The sequence below is a fragment of the Mesoplodon mirus genome (genome assembly GCF_964341445.2).
Source record: "Mesoplodon mirus genome assembly, chromosome: X".
In the NCBI taxonomy this organism is placed as follows: Eukaryota; Metazoa; Chordata; class Mammalia; order Artiodactyla; family Ziphiidae; genus Mesoplodon; species Mesoplodon mirus.
The window spans coordinates 29,762,582-29,788,475 of NC_138981.1; the positions used below are offsets into that span (position 1 = coordinate 29,762,582).

Genomic DNA, 25,894 nt, shown 5'->3' on the forward strand with positions numbered 1-25,894 from the left:
CATCACCTATGCAGTCATGTGGCATAAATACTTAGCCTGAATCCAATTATCAGTAAACAGGCAGGCAATGCAAAGTGAGAAACATTTTACAAAACAACTGGCCTGACCTCTTCTGAAATGGCAGTCTCATGAAAAAAATCTGAAGAGGCTAGGGAAGTGTTCTAGACTAAAGGAGAGTAAAAAAAAGAGACATGGCAACTAGATGCAAAGCATGACCTTTCATTGGCTCCTGAGTGGAAAAAACCAAAAAGCTAGAAAGAATATTCTTGGCAGAATGGGGACTACTTCAATTTAAATTAGATAATAGTACTGTATCACTGTTTACTTCCCTGAGTGTGATTAGGTAAGAGCACCTCGTTCACCGTGGAAGATATATGTTGAAGTGTTACTAAGTATGCAACATAATCATTAAAACTATATAGGCACATAACACATACATGGATATCTTATGCAGGATATATAAAGATGTTTGTTAACATATAGATAAACATAAATAGATGTTACTGGAAATAAATAAAGCGAATGTGGCAAAACGTTGCATTAACTGCAGTTCTGCCCTAAGTTTGAAATTGTTCTGAATAAGAAGCTAAGGAACCTTTAAACGTTGTTTAAACGAACAACTAAAATGTTCTTAAAAAAGAATGATTGATTGGCTAGAAGAAGTTAAGGGAGTCAGAGATAAGCTGTTGGGAAGATAGACTTTGTTCACTTCTAACAGAACATGGGCTTCATTAGGACATCGTCCCATTTTAAAAGACGTATAGAACGCACATATGGTACCCAGAGACTTACCAGTGGTATTTCATGGTTTGAGGAAACGCTCCAACTCATTAGATCACCCAGTATGACTTCACCCATATTTCTCTTTTAAAAGTCTTGGGGTTATATATTAAAAGAATGCAACTCTCTACCAGAAAATGGTTCAGCAAATCCCAGCCATATCACATCTCAGAGCTTTCAAGCATGAGGATACACACTGCATTTATTTCAACACCTGTGTGCATCCTGCAAGAAGATGGTCTTTTTTTTTTTCTTCTTTATGGTGAAAAAAAAAAGTCACCTTTGAATTCAGTCTTTTCATCCAGAGAACAAACTTATTATTAACAACAGAGCCTATCTATTTTACAGTGGCAAGTCATCTCTTAGCCTAACTCGGCCACTGGAGAAAGCACTTCTGTTCTTGCATTCAGTTCTGCCACGATCCTCTCTCAGCTCCACAAGTTGTCAGGTCCACGGCCTGATATGGACTTTAATTTGGGTGCTTTCATAGGCACGCTGCCTCTTTGCCAGTGTTGACAGGCCTAAATAATTAATGCTTCTAAGCACCCAGGGCTCTGAATCTCACCACTAAAATATGTGACTTCGTTTCACAGGCTTTGCTTACTTCAAAAAAAGGCAAAATCCTGCAGTAGGCATTAACAACAGAGGTACTAGAACTCAGTTATTTTTGGAATTCATAGACTTTACAAAGGCATATAATATTTTGTCATATGCTGCGCTATCACTTACAGTCCCAACAGGCCATTAGCTCGACTCAGATCTCATGTGGAGAAAGAGAATCTGATGCCCTAAATCACTGAGGTGTGGTAAAGCTGGGAAAACAACTCCAAACAAACAGTTCCTTTTCCTTCGGAAAAGAAATGAAAGCTGGCTTTTCTACAAGCTTTGATTTCTCTAATCTCAGTGCCCTCACCCACCCTCGTCAACTTCTTGAGGAATCTTTCTCCTTTCCCAGCAACCCTGGCCCCTCCATGATCTCCATGTATAATCAGCTGCAGCTCACTGGGAGGCTGCCTCTTAGACACAGGCGTCACTGGAAAGTGTTTTACTTTCCATGATCCAACTTGTGAATTTTCCTGACCATGGTCCCCAATCCTCCACCATAAAATGCACTCATACCTTTCCTTTATGTCCCATCAATTTGGATTAGGCACTTCACCTCTCTATATTCTACTCTCACGGAAGATCCTAAGGATAAAATGAATTCTTCGATGCACCATGGGACCAGGCGCCAGAGCTTTAAGTGTGAATCAGGGAGTCACAGGTCTCTTCCTTTCTGTGAGGTAAGAGGGTCAAGTAAACCCAGTTTAGGACCCAGGAAAAAGCAAGCTTAGAGCATGCGGTGACTCATGCTGGGCCTCAGGAGAGGAGAAGGGGAGGGGCACAGAGCAAGTATTTGTGGCCTTCATCAAACCCCCTATTGTCTAGCCCAGAACAACAAGAAAAACCAGTAAGCAGATGGCTGGCAACCACCTGTCATGGCCCTTTTAACAATGGATTCATTACCCCTGCAAAATACTTTACTTGTTTTGACCTTGTATTTGCCTCATGAACTCCAGTTTTCTTGGCACCCCGTCCTAGGCAGAGAAGACGACTGAAGAACACCACCAGACCTGGCTGACCATTTTGTCTACAAACTTTTTATCTCTGCCCTCAGTGTTACTGGAAAATGTTCCAAAAAGGTCTTTACTTTCCTCGAGCCACACTCATTTTCAAGATTACCTGACCTTTTATTTCAGTGAAAAGACAGACATCTCCAACTTCCCTTCTCTCAGCCACTTCTGAGGAAGCATTTTCAGCTAATGCACTTAACAGTGATCCACTGAGCTGTAATTTATTTTCGTTTCGATTGAGCCCTTTTCAGCATTTTGACCTCTTGCACTCATCTTCTTCCTGAAACCTATGCCTGCTTGTGTGGCTGAACCACACTGACTCCATCTTGGGCGCACAGGCCTGCCTCCTCCCTCCCCTTTCTGTGTGACTGAGCCTCAGCCTACTCACTAGGACTGTGCCCAAGCCAGACAAGTTCCCTATCAGCTTTTTACCCTTGCCTTCATCTGATGCGAAAACTGGAAGAATGCCTTTTGCTGATGCAGATGGTTAAAGGTCCTGAGACCACCACCACCCCCCACCCCGCCCAGAGGAGAGGAAAAAGCCCCAGTTTCCATCCGTGCATACATGCTTTGGCCCCTTTAAGTCCCCCTGTACCCCTTTTGGTGGCAGGGAGTGCAGCTGCAAATGTTTCAGGATCACTGTCCACCTGATCCTACCCTGTATGTAAGCTACCCACAGTAAACTTCCTAATTGTACCTTATGGAGTCGCCTGCTTCGTTTTTTGGTCGTGCTGTTCCTTTTGAATGGAGGATATTACTCAGTAATCCCTCTTCGGTAACCTTTCCAACACTACTCCCCACCCCTTCACCCAAACGGAGGTCTTCCCCGAGGCGCTCTAGCCAAGCACCTTTGTCATATGTTTCTCATCTCACCCCTTTCAGCTATCAACTCTGTGGAGTTCACTCTCAAATCTCTCCAGACTGTCCTTTTACCACCTCCTAAAACAAACACAGTGTTTCCACATTCAAAAGGATCATTATCTTCTTCCAACCAAATCCTCTCCCCTCATTCATTGCCTTTCCTTACATTTTCCAGGCAGTCCCCTGGCCTTGGGTACTCTATTTTCAAATAAGTTCCATAACTTGGCCTTTGTGATTTGCCTCCTAACTAGTCTAGTCTTTCAACCTATAAAAGTTTTACTTTGGGGCAGATAAAACTGCCGGAGTACATCTTTTTAGCTATTTTTCACCTGCTAAATGATTTTCAGTGGCTCCCTGACACTGACCACACACCTCTGCCCAATACTCATGTCACTATAATGTGACCCCAACCTTCCTCCCCCACCCCACCTCCTGCTTGGACCCTATCTAACTGGACCATTGGCTCCTTCCTGCCCTTGGCGCAAGGCCCTCATCTCTACATCTTCAGTTATGCTATATACCTTCTTCAACATATGCTCAGTTCCTACTCCATCCTTCAAAACCCTTCACAAATATCAATTTGTTGAAAAGCCTTCTCTGATCTCCGAAATGAATGAAACTTTAATACCACATTGCCTTGTTCTGACTAACTGAATAGCCAGTCCTTTGCGGGCTAGGAGTATGTCTTTCATCTTCGTACCCCAAAGGCATTTATGACAATCCCTTGTCCAGAACCGATATTAGATAATTTAGCAGATGATTTAAACCTCTGAGCAAACAGTTCACCATTTCCAGACCTTAAGAGAGAACAAAATCCAGGAGTAGCGCAGACAGACACTTACCCATGGATTCCGAAGTTTGACTGCCCACCACCCGGAGCAGCATAGGCTGGCTGCTGTCTGACCTCTGAAGAGACGTAGAAGGAGAGGACACCGTTGTACCATTCACCTTGGCCTCTGCCTGGGGCTGAGGCATTCAAAAGAAAAGAGAATTATTTTTCATAATAAACACGCAAACAAATATATACCTATCGCAGATGCTCAAGACTCAGAAATTACTTTTCCTACTTAGAAACCTCCCAAAGATGGTTAAATTTGGGAAATTTCACTGTTGATAAGATCCATGGATACTATCTGTGTCCCTGAATTGTACCCCCTTCTAAGTTTGAAAAACATTACAGCTACGGTGGAATACGATATAGAAAATCATTAGCCTAAATAACCGAAAGATTTAGAAGGTCATGTGAGAATGGTGAAATCATATGAGACCACAAAAATGTAGTGGAGAATTCTTATTTTTGTGAAGTATTAAGGAACAAGATGGAGAGAACATATCTCAAAATTTTAAATTCCCAGAAAGCCAGGACTATGTGCAGGTAGGGCCTCCCACAATGCAATATCTGGCTACATTTTCAATGGAGACTTAAAAAAATTATGTTTTAGGGATTATCAAAAGAAAAAACCCAAAGGCATACCAGAAAATAAGACTAATTGGGAAAAAAAAAGAGTTCCATTTCAAGAGGTAAAATTTTCACTTTGAGATAACTAGTGGAAACCTTTCTGTATTTTTTTCCCAAGATGAATTTTAAATCAAATAAAAGACATTTTCGCAGGAAACAATCTGCAACAACTATAAAATGACATGCTAGTTTTTCCTCTTCTTATATCCCTTGATATCTAGCCCTTTGCTAGGCACATACTAAGTAATTAACAAATCAATACTTGTTACAGTTCTGTAAAGGACTGGGAGTTCTAGTTTTTAGTTTGAAGAGGGGAAAATGATGTTTTGTAAATATCCCATGTTACAGAGAGGTGGCTCTCACTTGCTCCAGCAGCTGCCTTAGCCTATGTAACTGTGACTCCAGCTGTTTATTGTGGTCTTCCAGGATTTGCATCCTGGCTTCCAGGCGGCCTTTGTGTTGACGCAGTAGCTTGGCCTCAGCAATGAGCTCAGCATCCCGGGGACTCTGAGGAGAGGTGGGCATCATTTCAGGAGGGGACGGCAGTGGGGAGAGGCCTTTATGTTCATGCTGCTGCTTGAGACGATCGTATTCTGCTTGCAGATTCCTGTTCAGCATCAAAGAAGTGGAAAAGAAAAAAAGAACAAAACAAAACAAGAAAATTGAATATCATCACCAGATTTCTTATAAAATGGCAGAGAGATACATCTGACCACCACCAAACACAATAGCAAGCAAAAGGGAGGCACTTAATGAATGGTTTTTATGACGACAATTTTAGCGATGCTAAAAAAACAAAATAAAATTTGAAGCGTCTGCCCGGAATATGTGAGGGGAGATGCTTTTCAATCTTCTATACTCAAAGCCTTACTAGTGCTATGTTTACATAATTAAGCAGCAAAGGAGTAAATCATTTTGTAAATATTTCCTTATACTGTCATGAGATTATGATTCTTATACCTCTAGCAACACTTTGGTTTGCTTAAAAAACATCATCAAATATTTTCAACAGCAATGTGTAAGAACATAGTAAGAGTGTACCCATGTACCCACCACAGCGCTTTAATAAATTTAACATTTGCCATATTTTCTTCAAATTTCTTTGAAGAAATAAAATATGACAGCTACAGCTGAAGCTTCCCCACAGATTCTCCTTACTATGATATCAGTTCCCGGCTCACCAATGCCCCCAAGGAGATAATGCCATCCTGAGTTCCACGTCCATCATTACCACGAATGCATCCACACATACTGGCTTGCTGAGATTCGGCTTTTTCTACCCTACATAAATGGCCATTTCATGTGATTCAATCTAATAGCATTATTTTGCATGTTCTTAAACTTTATGTTTAAGAACTTTGTTTAAGCATGTACATACCATTCTAAGAGTTGCTTTTTGCCTTCAACACCGTTTTGGAGATTTATCCATGTTGATAATAGTTCATGATTTTAACGGCTGTAAGGTATTATTCTGCTGCTTGAATATGCCAACAACATTCTCCTCTCAATGAACATTTAGGTTGTTTCCAACTTGTCACTATTACAAACAGTGACGCAATGAACTTCTGTCTACCTGTCTCCTTGGATACCTGTTTAAGAGATCCTTTACAGAATATATGTAGATGTAAAATTGTTGGGTTCTAGCAACATCTTCAACATTGCTACACATCACCAGACTGCTCTCCTAAGAGTTTTTATACCAATTTACTCTCCCACCAGTAGTGAGTGAGATTTTCCATTTGGTCACATCTTCATCAAATACTTGGTGTTACCAAACATTTAAGTTTTGGTTGACGGGTATATTTTAATGAGCACATCTCTGACTACTGGTGAGGCTGAACTTTTTCTGTTTTGGCCGTACCGTGTGGCTTGTGGGATCTTAGTTCCCTGACCAGGGATCGAACCCACGCCCTTGGCAGTGAAAGCGCAGAGCCCTAACCACTGGACCACCAGGGAATTCCCCAAGGCTGAACTTGTTTTATGTTAGTTGGCTTTTCATGTTTCCTTACCCATTTCCCTACTGGGTTGTCTTTGTCTTATTCACGTTCTGGATATGTTCGAGATGCTTATCCTTTGCCAGTTATATGCACAGCAGATATTATCTCCTACACATATCTTAGCATAGCTGATCTTTAACTTTATTCTTGGCATCTTATTGTACAACAATTTTTAATTTCAAAACACTCCTCCATGTTTTCTGCTTTTTATGTTTTAAGAAAATCTTCCTTACACCTACATTTTAAAGTTCAAAATTTTGTTTTTCACAGTTAGGACTTTACCCAGAATCTTTTATGTTTGGTATGAACATAAAATCTAATTTTACTATCCCCACATAGATAACTTATTAAGCCAGCCCCATAGTCCACCTTTTGTCCACTGATTTCTATGGCATTTATATAATACATCAAGCGTCCATAAATACACAAGTGTGTTTCTGAGCTCTCCAGTCTCTGCTGTTGGTTTATCTGTCTGTCCCTGTGCAATTCCGCACTATGGCTTTAAATACATTGTTGTCTGGTAGGCCATCTCACTCCCACTTTGTTTTGTCTTAAAATTTTCTTGGCACTTCAGACCTCTCTGATCATTCCTATGATTTTAGTGTCAAGATTTCATATTTCAGGAAAATCCTTGTTGAAATTCCGGGTTTGAATTACATTGACTGTATAGATTAAAATGGGAAGAGCTGACTTCGTGTTATTGAGTCTTCATAACCAGGAATATGGTGAAGCTCTTCAGTTATTCTAGTCTCCTTTTATGTCCATTAACAATGTCCTGGGACTTCCCTGGTGGTGCAGTGGTTAGGAGTCTGCCTGCCAATGCAGGGGACACGGGTTCGAGCCCTGGTCCGGGAAGATCCCCCATGCCGCAGAGCAACTAAGCCCGTGCACCACAACTACTGAGCCCATGTGCCACGACTACTGAAGCCTGCGTGCCTAGAGCCTGTGCTCTGCAACAAGAGAAGCCACCGCAATGAGAAGCCTGCACACTGCAACGACAAGTAGCCCCTGCTCGCCGCAACTAGAGAAAGCCTGTGCACAGCAACGAAGACCCAACACAGCCAAAATTAAATAAATTAAAAAAAACAGGGCTTCCCTGGTGGCACAGTGGTTGAGAGTCCACCTGCCGGTGCAGGGGACACCGGTTCGTGCCCCGGTCCGGGAAGATCACACATACCGCGGAGCAGCTGGGCCCGTGAGCCATGGCTGCTGAGCCTGCGCGTCCGGAGCCTGTGCTCTGCAACGGGAGAGGCCACAACAGTGAGAGGCCCACGTACCACAAAAAAAAAACAATGTTCTGTAACTTCCTGTGTTTTTCCTTTAGCTTTTAGGTTGAATGCTTAAATCATTTTTCTTATTTTTATGCTTTTTAATAAATACACATAGGGGTATAGATTTCCTTCTTGCTTTAGAATTGCTGAGTATACGATTCCAATGGAGGACACCTGTTATTTGATACCCAGCAAATGAGCAGAACTCTTGATATCTTTCTTCCAGTTGTGATGAATACCAAAATAAGATGACAGATTTCTGTGGTTCACAGATGGTATTTCATCGGGTTAGAGAATGTCCTATCCACAAATATGGGAGATGTCTATCTATGAGAAGAGACGTGAGAGGCAAGTGGTGAGCAGGCAAGAAGAGTCTTCCCATTGTCCCTCGGGGATGGCACGTCTTCCGAAATGCCTAGTTTCAAAATGCTGGATCTCTGCACCAAAGATGATTTTATTTCAATCCAATCAATTTTTTTTGGTTTGTTTTTGTTTAAAGCTCTATCTACCCTGTACCTAACGTTACAAGTTTTCTACGAATTTGTTTAAAGTCATACAGGAAAATCAATCTATGATCTTTTTCATTTACAGGAATATAGTATCCTATCTGTATTGATTGAAATCCTATCTGCTATCAGTCTTCAAGGAGAGTTATATGTGCAGTTTGTTTCATAGCCATCTGCTTTGACAAAGCAGTAATAAGAAATTCATCAAAATAAGTTTACCCTCAGCCAGATTCTACACATAGGTCCTTTGGGTGTGAAACCACCATAAGTAGTTGTTCACATTAATTAAATCCAATTTCTGGCCGCTTAACTGACAATCATCGAAATGTTTCCGTGAACCTGAAGCAGCATCCAATGTTCACAAGGTTTCATTTGATAGGAATTATCTTCTATTTTTTTTCCCTTGAAGTGTTCACTAAAAGAAATCCACCTTCATTGAAATGTCCCAGTTGGTAACACCTTTTTATGTAGAATCCTATTCAAGACTTTTCTTTCTACCAGAGTGGGTCATCCATGATGTTCTTTTTGAAAACATTGCTTTTACACATGGACTTCAGGACAGTACAACAAACGATTACTATCCTCCCACTTACTTTTCACAAAGTTACTGACAGGAGACCACCTTTTCCAGAGACGTCTTCCTCTGGGTCTAGTTTTCCACAGAGCTCTGCTTTACTGAGTTATTTATAAGTGCCCTTGTTCAGAAACCATGGTTTAATACATACAAGACACTGCACTTCTGTTTTTTATGCTTTCCACTGAAAAACAGAAAAAGCTCATTTGAATCAGCCAGGGCTTCCCAAAGCTGAGCTGTAAAGAATACCAATTGCTCTACATAGGCCTTTCTTGCCTTCCCAGATGTTTGAAATTTCTCTCGGGAGACCATTTTCTTTTTTTTCTTTTTTTCTTTTTGCGGTACACGGGCCTCTCACTGTTGTGGCCTCTCCCGTTGCGGAGCACAGGCAACAGACGTGCAGGCTCAGCGGCCATGGCTCACGGGCCCAGCCGCTCCGCGGCATATGGGATCCTCCCAGACCGGGGCACGAACCCGTATCCCCTGCATCGGCAGGCGGACTCTCAACCACTGCGCCACCAGGGAGGCCCGGGAGACCATTTTCTTAAAGACCCACATCATTCTTCAGTTTTGGAAGATTCTCGGCTCTTACTGCTTCAAGTATTGCTTCTCTGCCATTTCCTCCATTCTCTCTTCTGAAACTTGTACTAGGTATATGATAGAGTCTTGTGGTCAATTCCCCATCTTTTTTTTTTTTTTTTTTTTTTTTGGCGGTACACAGGCCTCACACTGCTGTGGCCTCTCCTGTTGCGGAGCACAGGCTCAGAACGTGCAGGCTCAGCGGCCATGGCTCACGGGCCCAGCCGCTCCGCAGCATGTGGGATCTTCCCGGACCGGGGCCCGAACCCATGTCCCCTGCATCGGCAGGCAGACTCTCAACCACTGCGCCACCAGGGAAGCCCCCCATCTTTCTTTAATTGCTTATTTATATTTATCTGTTTTTCTTAGTGCTGTGTATAGTAAAGTCCTCAGAATCATCTTTTCAATTCCTTATCTTCTCTGACTGGGTCCAGCCTAGAATTTACCCTATTGAGTTCAGTAGCTTCAATGATGATAGTTTTTCATTTCCAAAGATGTCTTTTTCAGATCCATCTGTTCTTCATCAATTTCTGTTTCTTAATTTGTTATTTGAATAAATGGTATTTCCTTATTTATGTCTTTGAGCATCTTAAGTGTACTTACAATCTTTGTTGGACTGTTTTATCATTTTATTTTCATCTAGGCTTAATTCATCATTTGAAGGTCAGTTTGCAGGGGCTATCTCAAGTCTGCATGTGTTTTGGATTTTGGTTTGGAGACATTTTGAAAGGGATACGGTGTGTTTTCTGCTATAGTTCGTGTTTGAGTGTTTTCCATTTTATCTCTCTCCTTCTGAACTGACTGTTCTCTGTCAAGTGGTTTTATGGCTGTTTCCTCTCCAGCAGCAGGGTCTCAGGGCCTCTAGTCTAGGGCTAGATCTTATATTGGTAATTTGAAGCTCCTACATTGAGTGATATGAATGCAATTATTGCTAATTTCATCACCAGGCAGCATGGTTCTGGTCCTGGCTTCAAGGCTGTGATGCTCCCCTTCGCAACCATACTTCTCACTTCTTCCCTAGGTTCTATGCATTAGGTCCATGGCTACATATAAGCTGTACTCCCCTGCTGCAGTCCAAATGGTTCTCTTTTTCGTCTTCCTTTCAAATATAAGTCAGTATGTGTCTGTCTCTCTCCAGGTGTGTTTTGGCAGGACCCTGATTTCAAATCTGGCTCTGAGCCCTGACCTGGTGAGGAGAATTTTAATTCCTGTTATTCCAACAGGAGTTTGAAAGTCCACTGACCAGCGTGTGAGTCCCACACACTGCTCACCACGTCCTGCACTCCCCCTCCCCCCAACTCCCCATTTCTGGTCCACAGAAATGTTCATCTTGTTTTCAAGCCCAACTATGGCTTTTTAATTTTTTTCACTCCATATATTACCTACCACTGCACAAATGGTAGGAGAAGAAGATGCCTTAAAGCAAAAGCTAACATTATCTTAATCAGAAGCCTACCAGGACATGTTGATTTTGTAAATGTACGGTCAAGGTTCCCACAGTACTCGTTCAAATCTAAATTTACCAGAACAGGGTTCAGTGAACCAAACAAGTGACCTTCCCTAAACAAATATGTGGCATAGGTCAAACTTCTATTGAGCTCAATAACAAACTTATTTATTTTGAGGGAATAGTTTTTTTCCTGAAGCTCTGAGGCAGGACAAGCTGTCACGCCAAACGTTTGAAAAGCCAGAAATAGCACCCGAAATAGCTCAAAAGGAGGTACCTTGGCCAGAAACCAAGAAAAATACAAAGTTCTTTGACTTGAGTCTAAATTCTCTTTTACAGGTATTTTTAATTTTGATGAAGATTACCAAGAAAAACTGATGTTCAAAGAGTTGAATTAGGGCTTCCCTGGTGACACAGTGGTTAAGAATCTGCCTGCCATTGCAGGGGACACAGGTTTCAGCCCTGGTCCGGGAAGATCCCACATGCCGCGGAGCAACTAAGTCCGTGTGTCACAACTACTGAGCCTGCGCTCTAGAGCCTGCGAGCCACAGCTACTGAGCCCGGGTGCTGCAACTACTGAAGCCCATGCACCTAGAGCCCGTGCTCCGCAACAGGACAAGCCACCGCAGTAAGAAGCCTGCGCACCGCAACTAGAGAAAGCCCGCGCGCAGCAACGAAGACCCAACACAGCCATAAATAAATAAAAATAAAAATTTTAAAAAAGCTTTAAAAATAAAAGAGTTGAATTAGAGATAACTTTTACTAAACATTTCCTAATGAATGTGGTCATGGTTACAGAGCAGTGTTAGGGGTTGGGAAATGAAGCCAGTTAGCCCTTATGAACTAAGTCATTTTCTTACATTTAAAAACTTCTGTGCCAGTACCTTTTAAAGTACATCATAATGCTGGATTTTTTTGGACGCAGTATTTATAAAGCACATAGGGGATATCATTCCCATAAAAGATCAGTGAGATACCACTGGTTCCAGGGTGAGTCATTTTAAACCTTAAACACAAGTACATAATCTGCTCATTTTAACAGTTGGCTGTCAATTTATATTGTTTGTTACAGATATATATTTTACTTTTCTTGAAGTTATACATGTACATTTCAGCCCTATTGATTCTCTTAATTGTTAGACGGTATTTGTGGAGTCATTTCAACATAGATGAATATATGTCAGGGATCAGACAATGACTCCACAGAGGATCTGTTTAGGTTCTTGATTATCTTGTAAATTATATTTCTCTGGTAGCTCCCTAAAGAACACTAATTCAAATTCACTTCACATGATTTCTGTCACCACAATTTCTTCCTGCAGCCAGTCTTGCTAAAAAAAAAAAAAAAAAAAAGTCTCCCATCCATTATTAATTTCTTATTCTTCATAGAGCTTAAAAAAATCCCTCCATTCTACAACTATGCAACTGTATCTGATTAAATTTTATGTCATCATGTGTATAAATGTGGTTGTCCAGATACAAATTTACATTAAAAAAATTTTTTTCACTAGCTAATGGATATAAGAAACAAATCAAAAAAAAAAGAGAGAGAAATCAAATTGGCCTTACCTCTACCTGCTGAAAACATGAAAGCACCTGGTCCCTCTAGCAATCATAGCAAGCTACATGCTAGTTATAATAAAGAACATTACAACAATCTTTGTGTAATTTCTATTAATTTACTGATGTCAACCAAGTGTTTTCAATGTAGGTCATGTACTCTTTAAATGGAACTTCTGTACTGTGTGTAATTATATAATTGAAGATCATTTTCCAGTGATCACTGTGTTAACAAGTCTTATAGATTAAACTGTATATCAAAGCATGAGCACACACAGGATCCATTTCATAAAGTGGGAACAACTACAAAGGTCTGCATCTAAAAAGATTAGGCCCAGACAAATCTAGCTTTACTCTCATACAGTGTTAAAAGCAGCTAAATCATATCCACCAATCTGGATTCAGGCAAATGTAGTAAATCACACAGAACTATTACAGCAACTATAAATCTAGCAAATTAGCAGTTTCTAAAAAAAAAAAGGGAAAGACAAATTTCGCAGGCGTGAGGTATTTTAAAAACTGGAAATTGCACCGAGCCTTTTTCAATTACAATTAAAATATTTAAAGCTATACTGTAAAATTTTATCAAACACCGAGTCAAAAATACCCCTAAACTAGATGGAAAGAGACATTAATATGCCTTGGCACTACCAGTGTTAATTATGGAGCCGCTCACAGGGTGGGAAGTAAAAATATGCATATTTTAGGTCTGCCTTAAGCAAAACAGTAAAAATGGCAGGAACCCCCGGGCTCTTGTTTCTCAATCCTCTTCTCTTAACATTGTCCCCTTGTAATGCATGTAGAGCTCTTAAATTCCAACCCCTTTCCTACTGAATAAACCTTACTGGGATTTTATAATAATGTACCATTTCTTCCAGTGATATCTGCATTTAAGAGCAATGTTGAAGCGGGACTTCCCCGGTGGCGCAGTGATTGAGAATCTGCCTGCCAATGCAGGGGACACAGGTTCGACCCTGGTCCGGAAAGATTCCACATGCAGCAGAGCAAGTAAGCCGTTGCACCACAACTACTGAGCCTGTGAGCCACAACTACTGAAGCCCGCGTGCCTAGAGCCAGTGCTCCACAGCAAGAGAAGCCACCGCAATGAAGAGTAGCCCCCGCTCGCCGCAACTAGAGAAAGCCCACACGCAGCAACAAAGACCCAAGGCAGCCAAAAAATAATAATAAATAAATAAATAAATAAATAACTTTGTTTACAAAAAGTGATGTTGAAGCAAGTAAAGAAAAATACGGTAATTTTTTTTTTGGACACATTGCCTTTTTGGTGCCTTTTATCACCCATGGCGGAGGTGGAATTGGAACAGGGTTTGAGAGCACGGTTCTGGAGTTAGAAAGACCTTGATTCACAGCCAGGCTCTGCCAGCTGCTGAGGCTGGGCAACTGACCTAAGCACTCACCCCACCAGGAGGTTCAGTGAGCCAGTGCAGTCTACACTCTCTACGTACAACTTTGTTAGAATCAGACCCAGCCCAATCTAAGTGTTCATAATTATTATGACTTCTTTCTCTATATTGTGTACTCTTTGGATTTGGAACCTCAGGTGTGCTGAAAGCTTCTTACCAAAGGAAAGCACTTAAATTGTCTGAAATAAAAGCAATCTAATAACACCCACTGAACTTGGCAGAATATATATATATATATACATATATATATATATATATATAGAGAGAGAGAGAGAGAGAGAGAGAGAGGGAGAGGGAGGGAGGAGGGAGGGAGGGAGGGAGGGGGGAGAGAGAGAGAGAGAGAGAGCGCGCGTGAGCGCTTAGAAACTGATTCACCGTTTGCTCTCTAATTCTTGCCCCCCCTCCCCAGTCATGATTGTAGCTACCCCAGAATCTGGGAATTGTATATTTTCCATCACCTATGCTATAGTAAAGTGTATCACAGCTGAGCATCTGGGCCAAATGAAATCACTGAGCTAAGATCACTAGGATGAGATTTCCTTAGATTTCACCAAATCTGCTGGGCATATGACTGAATGATAAAATTTTGTCCATAGATTACTGCTGTAATAAACTCTTCAGACCAAGTCTACAGGGTTAATGTACTTAGATATACTCTATTCTCAGGATTTGCTCTTGACATCGTGATCTATATCTTGCTTGAGCTCCATGAGACAGAACCTGACAGTATTAATGGGCTTTAGTTTTTTTTTTTTTTTCAATCTTCAATGAGTGAGATATTTTTTCACAACTTCCTGATCAAGGACTAACACAATATTGTCCAAGAATAAATGTATTAATCAAAAGTTCAAAAAAAACAAAGTTCAACACAAGAAGAATTCATTTAAAAAACTCCTGTTATACCTGGAAATAAAGCAGACAAACAAAACCCAAGACAAATATGACTGTGACTAGTCTTAACCATACAAAAAGCATACTAGGATTGGAAAGGTTTTAGAAGTGAGCAAGTCTAGTCTCCAGGAATAGTACCATTGGGAAAAGTGTGTTTCAATTTTCAGACAAATACAGTAAAATATTAAACTTTCATTGTTTGTGGTCAGCAAAAAGCTGTAACAGCCTGTAGGAGAATCATTATTTTAGGCTTTGTGTGTCCTGGCTTGAATCCCTCACGAGTAGTTAAGACTGGCCTTAAATTCTCCCAGTAAATTTATCTTGATGGCCTGTTTTTCACTTCGTGGCACGCACTGCTATATACTCTTGCCATATTTGATCCTACGGTCTCCTCTGTTACAATGACAGAAACTACAGAATCATTTCTTTAAAGTAAGTCCCAGTACTCGTGCACAAATGTTCATGGCAGAATTATCCATAATAGCCATAAAGTGGAAACAACTCAAATGTCCGTGAACTGCCAAATGAATGTTTTAAAATGTGGTATTTCTATACGATAGAATATCATTAATAAAAAAGAATGAAGTACTAATACATGCTACAACATAGGTGTCCCTTTAAAATATTATGCTACGTGAAAGAAGCCAGTTACAAAAGACCATGTATTGTGTTATTCCATTTATATGAAATGTCCAGAGTAAGCAAATCCATATAAACAAAGAAGATTAGTGACTGTCTAGGGCTGGGGTGCGGCTGTTTTGGAAGAAATGGAGAGTGACTGAAAGTGGGTACGGGGTTTCTTTTTGGGGTGAGGAAATTGTTCTAAAATTGCTTATGTGACGATGGTTGCACAGCTCTGTGAATATACTAATAACCAGTGACATATACACTTTAAATGGGTTAATGTTATGGTATGTGAATTATACCTTGATAAAGCTCTTATAAAAAATAAGTTCTAAATTCAAAATATTATTTCTCACAGCAAAAAAGATTATTTCCCCAATGAAGTCAATAATTTTCTAATGCTCTCTCCTACTATGGAGGAATCAAGTTTAACCCGTGTACATAAGAGAAAGACGGTGTGTACATGCCTGCAGAATTATGTATGCAGACACTTCTCAGTATTTTCAGACAATGAATTTAAAAGAGAGCCCCAAAATAAGCCCAGGAAATGTTCAAGTCTGGGTTAACATAAACAACATCAGTGTTTTCAGTCCAGTGGAAAATGATATAAAAGACAGCCCACAGAGTGGGAGAAAATATTTGCAAACAAAGCGACCAACAAGGGATTAATCTCCAAAATATACAAACAGCTCATGCAGCTCTATGTCAAAAAAACAAACAACCCAATCAAAAAATGGGCAGAAGTTCTAAACAGACATTTCTCCAAAGAAGACATACAGATGGCCAAAAAGCACATGAAAAGACGCTCAACATCACTAATTATCAGAGAAATGCAAATCAAAACTACAATGAGGTATCACCTCACACCAGTCATAATGGCCTTCATTAAAAACTCCATAAACAATAAATGCTGGAGAGGGTGTGGAGAAAAGGGAACCCTTCTACATTGTTGGTGGGAATGTTAATTGGTGAAGCCATGATGGAGAACAGTATGGAGGTTCCTTATAAAACTAAAAATAGAACTACCATATGATCCACAGCAATCCCTCTCCTGGGCATATATCCAGAGAAAACCATACTTCAGAAAGATACATGCACCCCAATGTTCATAGCAGCACTATTTACAATAGCCAAGACATGGAAGCAACCTAAATGTACATCGACGGATGAATGGGTAAAAAAAGATGTGGTATTATATACAATGCAATATTACTCAGCCATAAAAAGGAATGAAATTGGGTCATTTGTAGAGACATGGATGGACCTACAGTCTGTCATGCAGAGTGAAGCAAGTCGGACAGAGAAAGACAAATACCATATGATGTTGCTTATATATGGAATCTGAAATAAATGATACAAATGAACTTACTTACAAAACAGAAATAGAGTCACAGATGTAGAAAAACCAGCCAAGAAATCTGGCAGGGAACAAGAAAACTCCAAAGGACATTTATCCATTAATTGAATCAACATGTAAAGCCTACACCAGCACTACAGAGAGAAACATATGCGAGACACAGTCCCTTACCCTTCAAGAGCTCACCTTCTAGCGTGTGGGATATTGTTTAGTTCCAAGGTGACAAACCTTACACTAATGCAAAAGGACTGGGAATTGTGCTCATTGTTTAAGCTAAAAATATAGGTTATTTCTATCTTTGAAATAATCACTTTGATTTACTAGGAAATTACAGGAAAAGGATATGGGTTTACTTATAAATTGTAGATAGCAGATGGAGTGGTACCAAAAGGTAACCCAGAATTTGGAGATACAGAAAAAGGTCAACTTTAATTATCCACATAGCAGGAAAAAAAAAAGGGTCTGGTCATCTGCAGAAGTCATCCATTTACATAAGTAATACAAACCAGGAAACCATTTCTATCTGGGCTACTGGTGGAGAACTGGGCATAGCCAGTTACAATCAAGTACACCAGGAGGTCCTTGGTCTTCTTTCCACACGTGTTCTCTTCCTAAGAGGACCCTGTCCTCTCCCTAGGCTTCCACCTCCTCTACACCCATGACCCGACCTCCCCAACCCATTATTCCTCAGTCAAGGCTTCTCTTCTAGACTCCAGACCTGTCTTTTCAAGTCTCCTGGATGTCTCCATTAGCCATGGGTTCTGTGAACTTACACTTGCTAAGTACCAAGCCACACAAGATTCATCACTGATCCTTCCTCTAACAGTTCAGTGCCAGAAAAGGAATCAGCTTCCTCAAGTAGCATTACACAGGACCATACACTAGCTACACATCTTCAAAATGTATACCTTAATCTGTCATTGAGATGACTGTTACACCTGCATTCCTGCTAATATCTTCCCATGGGTTGGTAATACACTTTTATATCACAACCCAGGAGAGGCCTCAAGTAACAACTGGCCTTCGCATCTAACAACTTAGGAAGCAAAATCCAACAGTAATTGTTATAGAAGCAAAAGTTCCTGTCTTTGGTGGACATCCATCGCAATTCAATCAGTTAACAACAATTAAGAGCTCCATATAGCAAATTAATTTTGTCAAGTTATTGGTGGAAATGCTTTTTTGTGGCTTGATGGGAAAGCCAGGTCACTCACAGTGGGATGTTCCACAAAAAGACCTCATAGAATTATCTATTCTTACGGGAGATGATTTAATACCTATCTTTGAATTTTTCCAGACTAAATCATTTTGGTCTCTGGGGTTGTAGGGCTTTACTACTGGAGAAAATCAGAAGTTACTTTTGTGAGAAAAATCCAGGTTTCATTTTAAGAGACATTAGTACAGACTTGTATTTCTTACCAAAGTGAGTTCCACAGAACACTACAACTGGGCTGAGGTCAAGTATGTGTAACCAACACTGGGTTAAACAAAGCTAATCATGTTTCTTTACTTCTGCACTCTTCAATGCAAACGCAAATTAATCAACACTTTCCAGTACAAGCACTTCCAAAAGTTTATCTGTCCTTAGAATCAGTATTTTTAGAGTATCTTAGAGGTATGCTATAGAACACATTTTGGGCAATAGTGACCTTTATCCATGGAGAACTGTCATCATTTCTTTGGTCTTTAATGGCAAGCTTTCCACAATTATCAAAGGCTACTAGAAGCAGCCACATAAAATTTCCTTCAGTCTTTGTTATAAAAATATTGATAAGGAGACTAGCCAGTAATCACACCAAGCATTAACACTGTTTAAGAGTCCAGGAATGCCTGAGTTTGAATCCAGGCCCTATTCCTTATTAGCCGTGTGACGTGTCCTTCATACTCTGTGTCATGGAGTCTTTATTTGGGAAACAGCCTCTCGTTCATAGGGTTGTTGTGGGGATTGAACAGGATCTTACATATACTCAGAACAGTTTTGGTCCACAGCAAGCACTCAAATGACAGCTATTTGTTTTTGCTGTTACTGTTATTTAGAACCAGGAAAACTACGCTGTTTCCTTAGAAAGTTTCACGCTTCTTTCATCCAATATCGAGAGATAGACAAATCATTGTGTCCTCTTATTCTCCCTGCCTGTAGGGAACCTCAAACTAAATTTGAAGCTCAATTATATCAACTAAGCTAATCCCCACTATGTTCACTGATTTACTATTTCTACTACAGGAATCTTACTGCTATGTTTTTTTTAATCCTTTTTGGAAAGTGAATACATAAAATCAATATAGGAAATTTCCACTTGAATCTCCTTGGGCAAACAGAGCTCAGTATGCACAATACATAGTTCTTTTTCTCTATCCATTGACCTTGGCCAATCAGTAGCTTTTCTTGTGTGTGCTATGTTGTTGTTGATATTGTTTTTTAATGACCATTTCCCAGTTCCCTGATAAAAAATTTCATACTGCCCAATTCCTCCCTCTCCCATCTCCCCTGGCCTCATTCATCCAGCGACTTCCCATTTCTCTATCCCTTCTTCACTTGCCTAAGAGATCCTTAGTTAAGAACCTGGCCACGTTTCAATGAACTGTTGCACTATCCTTCTACCAACCTCCATGGCTTTAGCTCCCTGCTTACAATTATTTTGCTAAATCTTCTCCTCCTCACAAAGCCTTCACTGTTCAACTGCTTATAGGATACAATCCAAACTCCTTTGTCTGACATGTAAAGCCCTTTAAACAGTGGTCTCCACCTACCATTCCACTACTCTCTTGTTCTCTTCATCCTGTGCTCTGGCCACACATAACTCACTGCCCCAATAGTCTGCAAGGCTCAACCTTACGCCCTCTCTCAGTCTGGAAAACTCCTATTCAGCCTTTATGTTCACCTCCCTTTGTGAAAGTCTCCCCAATCTCTCTGACAGAATTAGTCATTCACCTCTGTGCCCTCAGAGCACTTGTAACACTGGGTTATAATTAGTTGTTTATATTTTATTGTCTTTTTATTAAAGTTTGAGCCCCATGAGGGTAAGAACCAAGGCTTATTCCTTTTTGTAGTCCTGTTTGAAAAACACATTAAGCATTCACTAACTAGCTGTTGAATTGAATGGAATGATATCCTCAGGCCTGGAAAGTAACTAAAGAAAGTTAAGACTACAGTCAGTTCTACTGTAGCAGGATGGTCTGGTAACAAAAGCCAAAAGAAGGATGAGGGTCTTCATGGAGGATCTAAAAAGGGAAACTGGATTGTAAGAACTTCAGCTTTTATCCAGCTTGCTCTAGGAAGATGGCAGCTGTACCAATAAGTTGTGAATACTGTTATCACCAGAGGGGCACTTCAGTTTTTCTGTGGTATGAAGCAGTCCTCATGACTATCCAATTTCCTATGCCAAGATCTAAACTCACCAGACAAGTTTTTGTTATGATTTCCAAGACATCTAAGACAGAGGACCCTAAAATCGAGTGGTAACTCTAGTCTTTAAAAAACATATTCCCCATTTAAATAGATTATTTGCACTTAAAACTTCATGATGTTGTCCATCAACAGATGAATTGATAAATAAGAGGTGGTGTGTGTGTGTATATACACACACATGTGTATACACACACACACACACAATGGAATATTACTCAGCCATAAAAAAGAATGAAATAATGCCATTTGCAGCAACATGGATGAACGTAGAGATTATCATACTAAACGAAGTCAGACAGAGAAAGACAAATATTATATATTTCTTATATGTGGAATTTAAGAAATAGTACAAATGAACTTATTTACAGAACAGAAACAGACTCACGTAGAAAACAAACTTACGGTTACCAAAGGGGAGGGGGGAGGGATAAATTAGGAGTATGGGATTAACAGATACACATTACCGTATATAGAATAAACAACAAGGAGTTACTGTATAGCACAGGGAACTGTATTCAGTAATGGAAAAGAATTGAAAAAAAACGAACACATACATATATATCCAAATCACTGTGCTGTACATCTGAAACACAATTTTGTAAATCAACTATACTTCAATTAAAAAAAAGATTACATACATGGCTACCTATATTCCAAGTTAAATTTTGTTTGTGTGTTTACAGAGAATTTATAATATGAATATTCAAACGGTCTCTACTGTGAAAAATAGAATTTTCTTCTAAAAAAGAAAACCTCATGATGCTCCCTGAAAAGGTTTAAGGCAACATTAATACATTTAGTATAACAAGACAGTTAAAAAGAGGGAGAACTCGGGTCATCCATCCACAAGCTTCGATTAACTCAGGATACACTGAAGGAAATGTAGTTATTGGGTGGCTTAGTTAGAAACGGAGCCTCGGAATCATGGTGACCCCACCCCATGTAACTGTCATCCCTGCCTGCGTAGAGCGGGGGCGGTTAACTCCTGCACAGCTTATTAAATGCAGTGGGTATGCCCTTCAGCTTCTCTTCATACGGCAGCTTCTCTGGCCATGAAAGACCTTGTCGGTTTGATTTATATGAGAAAAGTAGCTCCCTTTCTCTAAAAAGGCTCTGTAGCCCTGTGTTTTGGGGGCTTGTATTGCCAAGTGGCACGAGGGCCCAGATTCATTAATTTTCTCATATACTACTCTTTCCCCCCCAATTCAACTTAAAAAAAATGTGTAGACCAGCTATGAGAATCAGTCTCTACTAGTTCCCAATGATGTGTACTGGACAGTTAACATTCACTGTTATCTTCCCCACCCCCATTCCTTACCCCAGCCTCGTCACCTACAACATGATTTTCAGAGGTGGCCCTTCTCCCGTTCAAAACCATGCCTCCTCCTGTGTCCTCGTGCCCCCCTCCCTCTTGCCTCCTCTGGGAAAATGCTATCATTCCCAAGCTCTCTTCCCCTCTTCTTCTGGCATATTCCTCCAGCGTGTGTAATTAGGGATCTTTAAGTAGAACGAAAAGACCAGAGTGAACACTACATGGTACTGTGTGAAATAATTCCAACAACCACAAAAATATTTGCAAATATTTGCGTATGTAGAGAATATCTGAAAGATTACACGAGAAAGCAGTAAAGGGGGCAGCCCCCAGCGCTGGGAGCACTACAGCCAGGGGACAAGGTTGGAGAAAGACTCACTATCTTTATATGCCTTTTAAACCCTTTGGATTCCATATAATGTGCATGGATTACCTATTAAACAATAAAGGGAATTATAGAAACATCTTAATGTTTACATCTTCTAGAGTTTCACCAAGCCCATTGTTCTCCTTCTGCCACGTGCTCCCTGGGTAGATAAACTGACTCTCAGTTTCGACTACCAGTTATGAGCTGGGACTCCCAGATCTGTTATCTCTGTTATCTGTTATCCCCTCCTTCGAGCTTCAAAGTTCCATTTCCCACCGTCAGATACTGTCCGTGGGTATGTCACCAGAACCTCAAACTCAACGTCTCCTGCACCCCATTCACCATCTTCCAGCTACCTGACCTTGAGGAACACCCTCTGTAAATCCTGCTGAATTGAAGGATGACCCTGCTGCTGCTCCTCCTGAGTTGTCAGTCCCAGCTGCCAACAACCGTGGTCTCGCCCTGCACCCGCCAGAACTGGGGTTCATTCCTTCCCTCCCCGGATCCACCCAACCAGCCAGCCAAACAGCCCCGCCCCTCCCCTCCCCTAAAATATGCCTGAGATTTAGCCCATCCCCCCATTTCTATTACCCTCCTGTAGGCCCTTATCATCTCTTTCCTGGGCTTCCATGCTCCCTCCCCACCTGACTTCCTTCTTCCAGGCCTGTGCTTTTCAAAGTCCCCCCAACCTCCGCCCAGCTGCCCAAGTCACGCATGTAAGTGTGAGTCTAACAGCATCACTCCTGGCTCACCCCCGGGAGGCTCCCTGTACTACATGAGGAGGCCACAACACAGCACCGCACTGCGTCCTTGTCCCTCCCCACCTGGCCTTGCCGACCTGTCCGGCTTCATCTCCTCCCATTTCTGGACTTATTACAGAAGTCGCACAACTGTCTGCGGTTTCCCAAGCATCCTGTGCTGTTCCTCCCTGACACCTTTGTTTATGCTCCTTGCTTAGCTCAGAATGCCCACTCCTGACCCCCTTCGGCTTCCCTTCATCTTGGCCATCTCCTCACCATCACGTGAGACTCACACAAAGACCTAAGGAAGGAACGTGGGATAAAGACGTCCTGAGACTGTGAAGATTGAAAACTGTGAGCCTCGGGCCCAGTCGTAACATCATTGACAAGGGAAAGCAAAAGGATCATGATCTCCAGCTAGTTTAATTCAGTGGTATAAGTAACCGATCTAGAATTTCTTTGAAAACAACATTAACAATCTTGCCTAGCCACTGGAGGAATGAAAAGGATCAAGGGAAAACTCAAACTTAGGCTGCATCATGACTGGTTGCCCAACAACAAGACATATGAAAGGTACCGAATAGGTACTAAAAATTCAGAATCCTCTGTCATCATAAGACATCTAGTAACAATTTTAATTAACTTTAGACTTCACAGTAAATCAGCTTAGTATTTACCCTCCTTTTAGACTTGGGAACAATCTAATCAATTTGATGCGCAGGCAGCAGAATGACAATGAGGTTTTGTCTCTCATAAAGGCTACCTTTTCATTGCTATGGTCATACCTAGAATTTCAGAGCAAGTCCGAGTTCATTTAGACAGTGCAGAGAAAAATACATCAAAATTTGTCACTACAGATTTAAGTCAGCAGATTGCAGGCTGTCATGTACACAGGAAAAAAGCAAACTTTGAGTTTGCAATGCTAAGGACACACAATAGAGCAAATTCTCGACATCCAACAGGTCTCGACCGAACAGGTGAATCAGAATTATCTGTGGTATGAGGGAGAAACATTATGCAGAAGTGAAACACTAAAGACCGTATAAGTCACTAGTCACCCAAATTTATGAGAGCCACTGTTGAGAAAATTGAGAGTCAGACTTAGCTTTTGCTCAGAGCTTTCGCCTTATCTTTGTGGCATAAGCCAAGAATCAGAGAAAGCCAGTGGGGGGAGACACGCGGGGCTTAGGATTTGGAAAATGAATTCTGAACATTCTAAATTTATGACAAAGTAAGGCTTGGTGCTCATCAAAGCAGTTTGAAAAAGGGAAGTATTCTGAAAAGCAAGCAGAAGAAAAGCTTTCAAAAGGCTTTCCTCTATGAAATTGGGACTTAAAAAGAATTTTAGCCAAAAGTACATGCATGAGTGCTACAATGAAAAATGAAAATAAATTCAGCTTCATTTCAATTCATTTATTCATTAACTTATTCAACAAATATTTATTGAATGCTATGTGGCAATAACTGGGAGAAATGGAATTCTAAAGACAGAGATAAGATATCCTTGAGACACTTCCTAATTAGCCAATTTCTGCTTTCCAAGGGGATGGTGGGGAGTGTCATGAATAACAGAATTCAATAAACATATCTAGTCAGGAATGGGGATCTTTTCAAGCCTCTTTCCCTTGCTAACTGTCATTTGGAGATAAGCCCTTGCCACAGGATAAAGGAACACAAAATACACATAAGACATGTGTCCAAAGGACATGAGATACTCTCAGTTTTAAATATCCTTTCCCATTTGCTCTAAATGTCTGCTTGTATTTGTCAAATTATGTAGCCAATTTGACTAGAGAAATACAGCTAGGTTGGCGGGCACAGAGAGGGGACATCTAATGACCTCCCGGGTTCTCTCAGAGGAAGGACAGGAAATGGTGAATTACAGGCTCCTTTAAGCAACACTGAACTCAAGGATCATGAAGACAAAGCTATGGCTCTGAATTTCTTTGAGAAGAACTGCAAGAAGACAGGAGAGGATAGAGCAAAGAAAACCAGAGGCTGCCTTCAGGAGGGGAGCTCTGTAGAGACATTTCTTGGGATTTGGTAGGAAGTGAAAATGTGACAAAGTAGAGAGAGAAAGAAGGAGGCTCATCCTGACCTTTACTTGAGGGTCAAGATAACTTACAGAAAGACTTGCACCAATACCAGATTCTTCATTTTGGAGCTCTAAGCAGCCCTGGTGCAATTTATTTTTTCTTTCTTTCAGAGAATAAACCATGTCATTCCTGGGGAACGGTCTTGGATATCTTTCAGGGTAAAGTGGTTATCACTGTACCACAAGTAGATGGGCAGGTTTATTCATATGTAGTCCTAAAAATATTCCCTCAAGTAAAGGTACATTCCATGGAGAATGTGCCACAGTGCTACATAAATGATATTTACATAGGATGACTCTTCTTTAGGCTCTGGGGCAAGGCACAGTGGGCTATTTTGAGTCAGAAAATCTGGATTTGGATTTGCTTCTGCCACTGGCTGATTGTGAAATTTGGGTCAAGCCATCTGAACCTCTCTGAACCTGCATTTTCTCATCCATCTTCTACACAGAGCTTTTAGGAAGATTAAATGACCCCAAATGCATTAAAGTGCTCTGAAAATGATGAAATGATATACCAATGAGAGTTCCAGTACTCTTCACCAGCACTCTTTGGCCTGGTTGTCATGGTATGGAGGGCAAGTGTAGTAATAATAAACAAGACAGAACTCTTGACCAATGAAATGGAAAGATATGTTACACAATGGACAATCATATAGTACAAAAATATTTTTATTCCTGGGTAACATCAAATTCTATTTATAATGCCAATACCAACTTTTTCTTCCTATTTGACTTTGACCCCTAAAATAAAGACTTAACATAAACGAATACCAATGATACTCAATAAAGTAGAGGGAACGGTTTTATCTACCACGATGTTCATTGCCAGTCTTACAAATAAGGCCAAAACCCACAGAATGTTCAGTATTACCTCCTGAATGGTATGTGTGTGGCATCCCCTCTGTATTCTTAACTCAGGCTTTTACCAAACATTTCTGGAGAACCCGTTAAATAGTCACACTGTGCTAGGTACCATAGGGGACATTAAGAGAATTAAAACACAGGCCTTATTCCAAAGGCATGCGCTA

The 25,894-nt window shown here is 40.7% G+C and overlaps 1 protein-coding gene across 6 annotated transcripts in view; it reads right to left on the reverse strand.

Moving 5' to 3' along the window:
* DMD (dystrophin) overlaps positions 1–25,894 on the reverse strand; it is a 2,064,872-nt gene that overhangs the window by 32,770 nt on the left and 2,006,208 nt on the right. For all 6 annotated transcript variants that reach the window (XM_082609524.1, XM_082609526.1, XM_082609525.1 and 3 more), the window contains 2 exons: positions 5,077–5,320; positions 4,097–4,220 (listed from right to left, as the gene is read on the reverse strand). In XM_082609524.1, the coding sequence (XP_082465650.1) occupies positions 4,097–4,220; positions 5,077–5,320 (368 nt within the window). The remainder of the gene's footprint in view (positions 1–4,096; positions 4,221–5,076; positions 5,321–25,894) is intronic.